Source organism: Columba livia, chromosome 1 (assembly GCF_036013475.1).
Source record: "Columba livia isolate bColLiv1 breed racing homer chromosome 1, bColLiv1.pat.W.v2, whole genome shotgun sequence".
NCBI classification, from domain to species: Eukaryota; Metazoa; Chordata; class Aves; order Columbiformes; family Columbidae; genus Columba; species Columba livia.
Window position 1 is genome coordinate 127501808 of NC_088602.1, and position 10672 is coordinate 127512479.

A 10672-nucleotide genomic window follows, 5' to 3' on the forward strand; every position below is an offset into this window, starting at 1 on the left:
CATGTTCAGCAGCAAGTCACCAGCAGTTTAGAAATTCAATCAAAAGCCCTGAGATACTGTTGCTTCCCTAAATGAATGCAGAGCCTGAATGAATGCAGAGCCAAAGAGCTCAGCTCCAATGCTGTGTCCCAAGCAATCATGCTGCTGACAAGGTGATGCTTGATTTAATCACCTGATAGCTAAACAAAGTTAGTGCTACACAAACAGTACAAAGTTTACCGTGGGATTGAGCTTTAATCTCTGGTCATTGTTTATTGACTTGAGAAAAAAGCAGCTACTCAGTGAAGAGACCTCCTCTACATCCTGTCTGCGGGTGAACCTGAAGGAAAGAATCGCACCTCCTGCAGCTTCTCTGAAACCCAAAGTAAGTCTGAACTGAGTCCTGACTTGGGAGACAATGAGGATTGGGCCTCGGTTGTTTAGAAGTCCCATTTATTCTGCCATGAGAGGACTTGATTTATCTTTTTGGGCTTGCTGGCTTTGACCTTTTGAACAGTTGGAAAAGCATAAGTCTTGATATGTGGTTTATGGTATATCACAATGTATGATATATGAAGACACATGCTATCAGCAGTGATTGATGTTTTGAAGGCATACAGAGAGGGCTTGGGATACTTTACCACCTGCTACGTAAGGCCTGTCAGAGGATACAAAATGATACTCAAGAAATCAGGCAACATCTCTTCTTCCACTACCAATGAGTCCCTCATCTGGGGCTCTTTCCTAGCAGAGAGAATTATGAGTCCTAATTTTCAAGAGTACACACAGACACCTCAGTCAGTGAGACATATCCATGTCTGCAGTTTGACAGGTTGGATCTGCGTACATAACCTATGTGTTTGTCTGTGCCAGGAATGTTACAACATCAGACACATGGGACTGGTTTTGGTGAAGCTTGCAACCCCTGCTAATCTGTGGTGGGAGGCTAATCCTGAAAACTAGGATACTTACTTCTTCCTGTACATTTTTAGAAAAACTAGACCAAACCACAGCTGTTTTAAAACTTCATGTTTTCATTTAGCTCGCAAAGTGCCTATTCTAATCAGAGCTGCAGAAGTAATTGCAACAAATGATTTAGCAAATTGATTTTGTCTGTGTTTTGTGCATGTTTCCTCGCACACCAGCCTAGTGTGATAAAACATTAATTTGCATAGTTTTTAGTCCTGGCTGGTTCAAAAGCAAGTAAAGTGTAGGCATGTGCTAGGCAGCATCTATGTTGGTTTGATTAGACATCTGGGTCACACAATGTCACTTCTGTTCCCTGAAAGATTGAGGGGAGTTCTTAGAAATATGTTTCATGTTGTAGAATTTGCTTTTTGCCAGTGTTTTCTAGCTTGTCCAAATTTTGTATGCGCCTTTTTTTTAAGCACATATCAATGATGCAGTATGCAATGTAAATACCCAGAAGATATTTGTTACAAAAGAGAAATGAAGATCTGTAGAAAATAAATTGGTTTTCTGCACCATTGGCCTTAACAGTGACTAGTTCTCAGATGTTTACAATGTGTTCATGCTGGAACAGGTTAGATGTAGACTCCATATTTACTTGCTTGCAGATTTTATGAGCTTTAATTTAGGCACTGCATTCCATGACTAATGATTCAGTCAGAGAGCCATCCTAAGGGATAATTCAGCAAATTATGTTCTGGGGCAACCTTTGAGGAGAATTAGTGGAACAAATTCTCCAGCTAGTTTTAAGATGGAATTTATGACAGAATTACACAATTGCTGTTTCTTAAAATAGCAGAGGACCTAAAATGTCCTCTTCGGGCCTCTGTTTAAGACAGAATAAAGAGAGGCACAGAGATGCAACTTCTTCCCACTCTTATGGCTGCATCTGCAAGTTTTCCTCATACTAGGTGAGAGGATGAATGCCAAGATAAACAGAGACAACCTCTTAGCAACTCTTCTACAAGAGAGATGGGTCCAAGGTTTGCATTAGGTGACATTAGAGCCCCTGAAAGAGAGAATGACAGTTCAGGGAACTGATTTTCTCTCCATGTTATTCTTTGCTTCAAGGTTCCCAGAGCCTCTCTTGGCAATGGCTATGGTGTGTCTCTCAGACTTCGAAGCTTATGCTAAAAAGTATTTACCCAAGATGGCTTGGGATTTTTTTGCAGCTGGAGCAGATGACTGTTGCACTCGAGATGAAAACATCCTGGCATATAAAAGGTAATGGGAGGAGGAAATGATGGACGTTGTACTGCAAACTTTTAAACTATGCTTTTGTGCAAGTACGTGGACTTCACAAGCAAATGTTCCTTACACCTTGCCCTTTCAAAGTGGTCCCCAAGCAAAATGCACTTACTTGAATGACATACACTGTATGCTCTGATGCTAGCCTCAATATGACACAGATTGCATGAGGCATAAGGGATGATGAGGGTCCAGGCAAATAATTGGTATGGTACAGTACAGTATGGTGCAGAATGGTATGGTATGGTATGGTACGGTACGGTGTGGCACAGTATGGTGTGGTATGGTATGGTGTGGTGTGGTGTGGCGTGGTACGGTATGGTGTGGCGTGGTATGGTATGGTGTGGCATGGTATGGTATGGTATGGTATGGTATGGTATGGTATGGTATGGTATGGTATGGTATGGTATGGTATGGTACGGTACGGTGTGGTATAACAGGAAAGGGGATGAGTGGCTATAATAGAATGAGATGCAACACAGAGCATGTGGTGAACAGCAGGAAGCCCTTGTGTAAGCAGTACGGGATTCGGGAACATGCTGCAGAGAGTGAGGGCAGGCACATTGTACAGTAAGGACAGACGTACGAATGGTGGAGTGGAAGGCAGCAACCTAGGACTGTGGGGTGGGCAGTGGGAGAACAAGAGCTGGTGAGCTGAGGTGGGAAATGCAGAAATGATGTACTGTGGCTAGCAAGCAGGAGTATGGGACTAAAGAAAAATGGAAGTGGCTGAACTGCTGGCTAAATTGACCTTTAAAAGCAAAGAGAAAGGTTGAAGAGTCTTATATGCTCTTTATTGGCTCAGATTCCTGCACTGCGATAGGTAAATGAAAACCTGGTTTCCATGAAACTTTAGAAAAGTCACTGAATAGCTACCATCCTGAAAGGTTTATTTTGCCTTACAGAATACATTTCCGGCCACGTATGCTGCGGGATGTATCCACGACGGACATTAGCACTAAGCTCCTGGGGACCGAAATCAGCTTTCCTGTAGGAATTGCCCCTACCGGCTTCCACCAGCTAGCATGGCCTGATGGAGAGAAAAGCACAGCCAGAGGTAGTCTTCTGCTTTTTTGCCATGTAGCAAGAAGGGGGGTTATAGAAAACCTCAAAAAGCTGTTAGGATGACTTCAAGCATGCCTGAGAAAAATCTTCAGGCTTGAAGGAGCAAACTCCTTTCCCCCTTTCTGACAGCCCTTTTTGTGGATGACCCATGTGGGGCTGGTGACACAGAGTACATGGGAAGCCTTATAGACATCGCTTTACTTCTCCAACTACCACTATTATGAGATCAGCCCTGTGAAGGCTGCTGCAAAGTTAGAGAGACGGTGAACACATTAGTGATATACACCAAGAACCACACGGGGTCCTCAGTGACATGGGCTCTAGAGATGACATAAAAGTGGTGGATGGGACTCAGCCTGTGAATTCCTTGTTACAAGTAAAAACAGTGTCTCTCTTGGAGAAAAGCATAATCTCTCTCTTCCCAAACCCCATGGTGGGTTTGGAGAGCTGACCCCTGGAAATATCTTTTTTTCGCATGTCTGTTTCTGTGTACACCAAGTGCACTTGACAGTGCATTCCTGCGAGGACACAATAATAAAGTTCCTGCTTTAAAAAAAAAAAAAAAAAGTTGCAAAATGAAAGTACGGCTTGGTAAATTACCCCTTTCTTTCCTGCTTTCTTAACTACGATCCTACAGCAGTGCATGGTAAACGCGGCCATTTTTAAACCAGGGAGTATATTTGCCAATCAGTGAAGTGCCGTGTTTGGTAGGACACAAATAAAACAAGGGTTCAGGTATTTTCTGCAAATTGTATGTAAAAAACTTCTGTACCTGGTGTCTGGTGGGACCATTGGAATTGCCTTGATTCTGATTGTTTTCCAATACCTCCCAAAGCGGCCAAAGCGATGAACACCTGTTACATTGCCAGTACCTACTCCACCTGCACGCTGGAGGAGATCTCTGCAGCTGCCCCCGGCGGCCTCCGATGGTTCCAGCTCTACATCCACCGCAACAGGGCGGTTTCCCAGCAGTTGGTCCAACAGGCGGAGGCTTTGGGTTTCCAGGGCCTCGTCCTCACCGCGGATCTGCCCTACACGGGCAAAAGACGTGATGATGTCCGCAATGGTTTCCGCCTTCCTTCCCACATGAAACTGAAGAACTTGGAAGGAGCCTTTGAGGTTTGTAAAATGATCCCATCCTTTAATTCATGGCACTGACACGTACCACATGAGACAAAAATCACCGGGTAGCTGCTGTTTTGGCATCTGCTGTACCCAGGGCGTATCTTCTCCTCTTCTGGTTCTGCAGCGTCCTGGCTTGACCTCCTGCCAGCCTGGGCTCTGGATTCAAAACTCCAGTCCAGCTGCCTTGGAGACACTGATCTCCATCCCAATTGTAATTATTCTCCTCTGGAGACACGTGCTTTCAGGAGCTGATGAATATGTCTGTTAACATGTTTAATTAATCTGTTCTAGGGCAGAGAAAGACTTCAAGGGGCCTCTGTATTGTTACAGCTCAGATGAAGTTTCCTTCTGTCCTATGGCTATAGGGAGATGACCGCTCCGAGTATGGACTGCCACCCAACAGTGTTGATCCTTCGGTCACCTGGAGTGATATCTACTGGCTGCGGAGCTTGACCCACCTGCCCATCATCATCAAAGGCATCTTGACGAAAGAAGATGCAGAGCTGGCAGTGAGACATGGAGTTCAGGGAATTATTGTGTCCAATCATGGTGGAAGGCAACTGGATGGAGGACCTGCCACTGTAAGTTAGAAAACACATGTCCCAAAAGCATGTATTGCATGCACATTGGTGCTAACCTGGTTATGTCTATGCTTGTCTTTGTATATAAGCTTCTGGTGGCCTTTCGTGTTCATTGCATGACTGTGGATCTGTACAGATGTACTTTAAACTGGTAAGATGCATGTTTTGGCATGGGCTGCCCACTGAAGTATTGTCACAGCTTCTTGAGAGGGTTCTGTAAGCAGCACTGAGCCCACATAACTGCAGATGAAGTACTGGCCTAAGTCAGTAAAAGTTTTCTGCCTATGTCTTCACTAGCTGGGGCAGTGGCACATGTACTCTTTGCGTACTGCAGCAAAAATAAAATGAAGCTCTTGAACCAAAAATCTACAAATGAAAGCATAAAATATTCTCATTGTTCACATCTGCCAAAACATGCACAAACAATGCAGCTAGATTTAGCGAGAGGTCTGTTTGCATATTTAAAGACTCAAGTCTAAATAGGAATTTATTGACTTTCATGAGCCAGAAAAAGGATAACTTATCTGGAGAAAAATTCAGTCGCTTTTTAGTCTGTACAAAGAAATCACAGGTTGTTTGGACACATGTATACTGTGATACTGTGATGTATATTTTACTGGCTCAATTTAGCTCCTGTCAGTTTTTCCAATTGTTCTTATTTTACAGTTCTACATTGCATAGTATCTTACAGACTTTATTTTCTCTGTTTTCCTCTGAAAAGTAGAAGTAGGCACCAGGGAACTCCATTCTGTTATATGTCAAGGCTGACAATAGTGAATTAAAAATTTTAATCTAAATGCTAAGGACATAATAGTAGAAATGAGATTCACATTAAACTGCTCTTCTACCTTATGAGTTTCTTTACATACACAGACAAACCAGCAGATACCTAGTTCAGCTCTGCTACTCCTCTGGTATCAAGCCTGACAGCAGAAGGTATTTTCCCTGCTCTTGCTGAGCTACTCTTGGAAAATTTCAGCCTGAAAATTTTCAGTCTAAAATTCTGGAAAAAATGTTGGCCAATTAGAAAAAAAACTACTTAGTAATCTTAGTTAGAGTTGATCTACTTTTAAAAAAGATTAAAAGAAAGCAAAAGAGTATAAGACACTGCAGAAAGAGACCTTGGGTTTTGCTGCAAAGGAGGGTTAATTAGGCCTAGTGCAATGTCCTGCCACTGGTTATACTGGACCAGAGCCAGTGTCTCCGGGTGGTGCTGCCAGGCACTACCAGCCTGGCACTGCACTGTGCTCCACAGAAGAGACCTTAGGGAATCAGGGGGCTTAGTCTGGAGGAAATGATACCTGGACTGCACTACATAGCAAATTAAATCCTTCATAGATGCTTTAGGAGGTTTGAGGAGGCTTTAGACAGGCAATCACCAAGATAAGGTTGAAATGTAATTTCAGGTAATTTGGACAGCAGCAGTTTTTACGAACATTTGTGTCATTCATCGTCTCAAATGAAAGATATTAACAACAATTATTTCAATTCAAATTTATTTTAAAAATCTTTCAGAAAGCAACTGCAAATGTAACTTTTTCGCTTACCAGAACTACTAGCAAAGAATATCAGTATAAGCAAAGCACTAGAAATTGGAATTAACTATCTGGCAAACAGAAGAGGGAGCTGCACTTTATTCTGCAGCTTTTGGTGCCAAGCTATTGGTGATGAACTGTCACATTTCATTTCAAGAAAGTGTGCTATCGAAGCAATTCATCTCTGCTTGTCACTTTGGAATGTTTCCTCTTTCTCTTGGAATCAAAAGCTGACCTCAAGGTGAGAGTGGCTTTTTCTTTACAGATTGATGCTCTGGTCGAGGTTGTGGAGGCAGTACAAGGCAGCGTTGAAGTTTATTTGGATGGTGGAATACGAAAAGGAAGTGATGTATTAAAAGCACTGGCACTGGGAGCAAAATGCGTCTTTATTGGAAGACCAGCTTTATGGGGTCTGGCTTACAAGGTGAGTAAGAAGCTTTGAGTTTGTATGTCCACTTCTCGTACTCTGTTGCTGTTATTTAAAAGTCATAGACAGTTTTCACCATTGAAGAATCTTACCCATTATTTTGGCTTTGTTTTGCTGGATTCTAAGTGGAAACACCCCAAATTGAATCAAAACCAGGCATTTTCTGTGGTTTTAAAATACCACTGAAATTTACAAATTTCAAACAGAATTTTGAAGCTGATAAGATTGTTTTGTGGGACCTGATTTCTTAGTGTTGCAGTTTGATTCTAAAATACTGTAAGACTCAGGACCATCAGCGCTTTTCAAAATTAGAAGCGGGCTTACTTGCCACAAAGATGAGTCTGACAATTTTATTTGCTGTCAGTTTACTTGGAGACCTATGGTTTTGATACAGCAGTTTCATAGAGTTCTTATTCATTTTTTGGAAATATATATAGAACTCCATCCCACTGATGTCTGAAACATTTTGGACAAAACTGAGCATAACCATGTCCTGTAGGTGCCTGAGTGTGCTGCTGCTACCACAGTTCCAGCTTTGCTGTTTCTTAACTACTAGCACATTTCTATGATCCGGTCACGAATTAGACCTCTGATGCAGAAGGTTAACATCATATAATTAAAATTAAAATGTAATTATACCAGTTGCTTGCTTTGCTAAATTTTTGCCTTTTAGCCTCTGGATTGGAGCTTTCAAGCTCTTCTCTAGAATTAAAAAAAAAAAAAAATTACAGTCTAGAAACATTTCCTATCTTTTAAATGAGACTCCTGTCCAATAGTGTGATTGCTGTGGATTCCAGTAGCTAGGCTTCAAGCAAGAAATCACCTGAATCTTCTAAGAAACCTGGAAGAGTTGGCAGCACTGTTTCTGTTGCTAGTAAACACATAAAAAGCACCTAACAGGAAAAGGGTGTTGCTTTGAGTTGCCTGCATTTTTTCCACAATGCAAACAGGAAGGAGTTGGGATTTTTTTAGTTCAGCTGTGCTTCGGTATTATATTCCATAGAGTGTCCCTAAAGTTGTATCTCAGTGGCATTGCCCTAGCATACAAGAAAGGAAGGGCATGAACAAGCACTGATATTGTCTGCACCTGAAGCATTCTCCATTGCAAGAAATAAAAACAAAAATTAAGAGAAATAAGAAAAAGTCCTCCGACATTTTACAGTGAGATCAAAATCAAACGTATCTTGAGCTCCTTGGTGTCACTTGCTTGGAGGAAAACAAACTGTACTATTTTTGAAGGTTGAGTCTGGTATCTCAGTAAACTAAAGTTTTTGAAGCTGTACCATACATAAAACTCTCATTACTTCATAAAATACTGTCAGCATTGTAAAGATTGACATTTTAAAACAAGCCCATTGGTGGGGGTTAACTGAAAGCTAAGAAAAAAACAGCTAGAAAATGTCAGATGTGAAAAACAGCTTTGTTTTTTTTCCCTGTTCAGATGTATCACTAAAGGAAAAGAATCTAAAATCAATCTGTGATGAACTGAGCGTATCCATAATATCATTTTAATCATTCCTCTGTATGAGAGACTGGAATCGGCAGGGGCTTGAGGGACTGTCCCAGCTGTCAGAGTGCAAGCATCCTGCGGCATTGCTCTGTGCCAGGGCTCCTTTTACCCTGACTGCTTTCTTTGTTGGAGCAGGGTGAAGAAGGTCTGCAAGATGTTTTGAGAATTTTGCAGGATGAGTTTCGTTTGTCAATGGCCTTAGCTGGTAAGTGCTTTGCAGGTTGTTTGTAATCGGTGATACAGAGGATTCTGTATGCGAGCCATCTAAAATCAGAAGCCTGGGGGGTGGGTCACAAAAAAGGAATCCATGTGAGATGTGCTGGGTCTAGTTGCTATATTTAAGGTGGTTCTTTGCTTCCTGTGAAACCACTTGGCGTTTCAGGTGCCATTACCAATGAAGACTGCAAGGAGGAAGTTAAGGCAGCTTTCTGACCTAATTAAAGAGATGCAAAATTGCTGAGTATAGCTGAGCAAAACATGGAATTTCTGTTCTGCTGGGAACTGCAGCATATGTTTTCTAATATTTAATTTAATGTTTACTAAGGTAAATCGCAAGCAATTTTTTTCCTGCATGAAAGGTTCAGAGAGAATGCATGCAGAATTTTTCTCTGTGTATTAGAGAATACCGTCTGTTGGTGCAGCTTCAAATCTCTGTATGCCACATGCTTTAAAAGCCTCCAAGTCTTCTCCAGGCTTTTACTGTTGCTCCTCATTCTGCGTTTCCCACTTCTGCTCCTGCCCACAGCTGCTGTGTGTGACGTCCCTCCCTGCACAGCCCAGTGCGAACTCCAGTTTCACACATGAACAAGTATCACATAGAGGTCCAGTGCAGAAGTACTCAGACACATCAGGCTTATCCCACTTCAGATCACATTTTAAAGATTTTCATGCTCTAGCAACCATGAACTCAAGTGGACAGCAACTCTGACCGGGAGAATGGAACTGAAATCCCGATGAGCATTTCTTAACAGGCTGGGTTTTTTTATTAATTTTTCAGCTAGTAAAGATTCCTACAAGTTCTTTTTCAAGGAGTCTCTCACACTTCTTCACATGCGAAAGGACACTGAACCCAGCAAGAGTAGCAGGTTGGGACATTTTTGGCAGGGCTGTGAAATTCCACCCAGATTTGACCAAATGAAACAGTAATGCAAATCTCCACCTGCGGTCACTTGGCACATGGCAATCCCTGTGTCTTTTCTGTCTGCTTTCCACTTCTCTCTGAATCAGATGGCTCCCTGCTCAGCTTGTAACAAGCATCCTTTTTTTTTCTTTTTCGCGTTTCTAACTCTTCTTGTGCAGGAAGCCCAGTGCCTAATCTCAAGGCTGAAGATACTATTGAGGAGTAGGGCTCCTGTGAGTGAGCTGCTGAAGTACCAACCTATCCATGCATGGCTCATACAAGACTAGACCACGATTCAGAGGGAGGGCCTTCCAGGTTTCATCAACAGACCTTTCTATCTCACCATGTTTCATTTTTCTATTTATTTCAGGCTGTGCCAGCGTCTCAGAGATTGGCCGACACCTAGTTCAGTTCTCAAAGCTGTGAAAAGCATCCTGCAGTGCTCCCTAAACAGAGGCAGCTCACACTGAGGTCCCAAGCCAGACTGAAGAGAGAAAAGGAGGTGCAAATGTTGAATGTGCAAGAAGTACCTGATAAGGTGTTCAGGAAACTTCTCAGGAGATTAGGAACAGCTTTGTGTTAGCAAAGGTTGTTCTCTTATTGAGACCAACAAGTTCTTTAACACTTTAGGTAACTGCTATTTACCTAAATAAATGTACTTTAAACTGGCTGTTCTGTGGCATTACCTGCGTTGGGCTTCACTCCCAAACTCTGTTATATCAGGCAGCCAGCCATGAAAAACTATGTCCCTTGCTGCTTCCACTTGGTTGTGCTACCAAGTCTGACTGCAACTCAAACTACACACCTTTCCTGCTCCAGGGCAGCGAGTGTTGTGGCTGATATCTTCCACAGCTTGGGCTTCCATGGGTACATTCATAACAGACACAGAAACAAGATGCATCAGCTAATAGGGAACCCGGCTACCCTTTAGAGGTGGAGGCAATTCCTGCCCACTGCTTCTAAATGCAAAGCACTGAAATCCCTAGTAACAAAAGCAACACCTGTGGCCCCTGCCAAGAGAGCCTCTTCCTTCACTATATAGTTAATTTGCACTGCAAACTCATCCAAGCAGTGATCAGGACTGATGCAGTCTCAGAGCACAGCATAAGTTTG

General features: G+C 42.4%; 1 protein-coding gene across 1 annotated transcript; it reads left to right on the forward strand.

The window, feature by feature from the left end:
* The first annotated feature begins 212 nt into the window (after nucleotides 1–212).
* HAO2 (hydroxyacid oxidase 2) lies at nucleotides 213–10229 on the forward strand. The gene is made up of 8 exons (XM_005506258.3): nucleotides 213–364; nucleotides 2020–2172; nucleotides 3102–3253; nucleotides 4097–4380; nucleotides 4752–4967; nucleotides 6768–6926; nucleotides 8575–8644; nucleotides 9930–10229. Exons 2-8 carry the CDS (start codon nucleotides 2042–2044, stop codon nucleotides 9983–9985), a joined length of 1068 nt encoding a protein of 355 aa, XP_005506315.2. The 5' UTR covers nucleotides 213–364; nucleotides 2020–2041; the 3' UTR covers nucleotides 9986–10229.
* The last annotated feature ends 443 nt before the right edge of the window (nucleotides 10230–10672 follow it).

Bases quoted from the DNA above. Each gene is read 5' to 3' on its own strand.
- HAO2 (XM_005506258.3), top strand. From the start codon at position 2,042: ATGGCTATGGTGTGTCTCTCAGACTTCGAAGCTTATGCTAAAAAGTAT. The intron at 2,173-3,101 runs GTAATGGGAGGA...TTTGCCTTACAG, and splicing joins AACATCCTGGCATATAAAAG to AATACATTTCCGGCCACGTA. The intron at 6,927-8,574 runs GTGAGTAAGAAG...TTGTTGGAGCAG, and splicing joins TATGGGGTCTGGCTTACAAG to GGTGAAGAAGGTCTGCAAGA.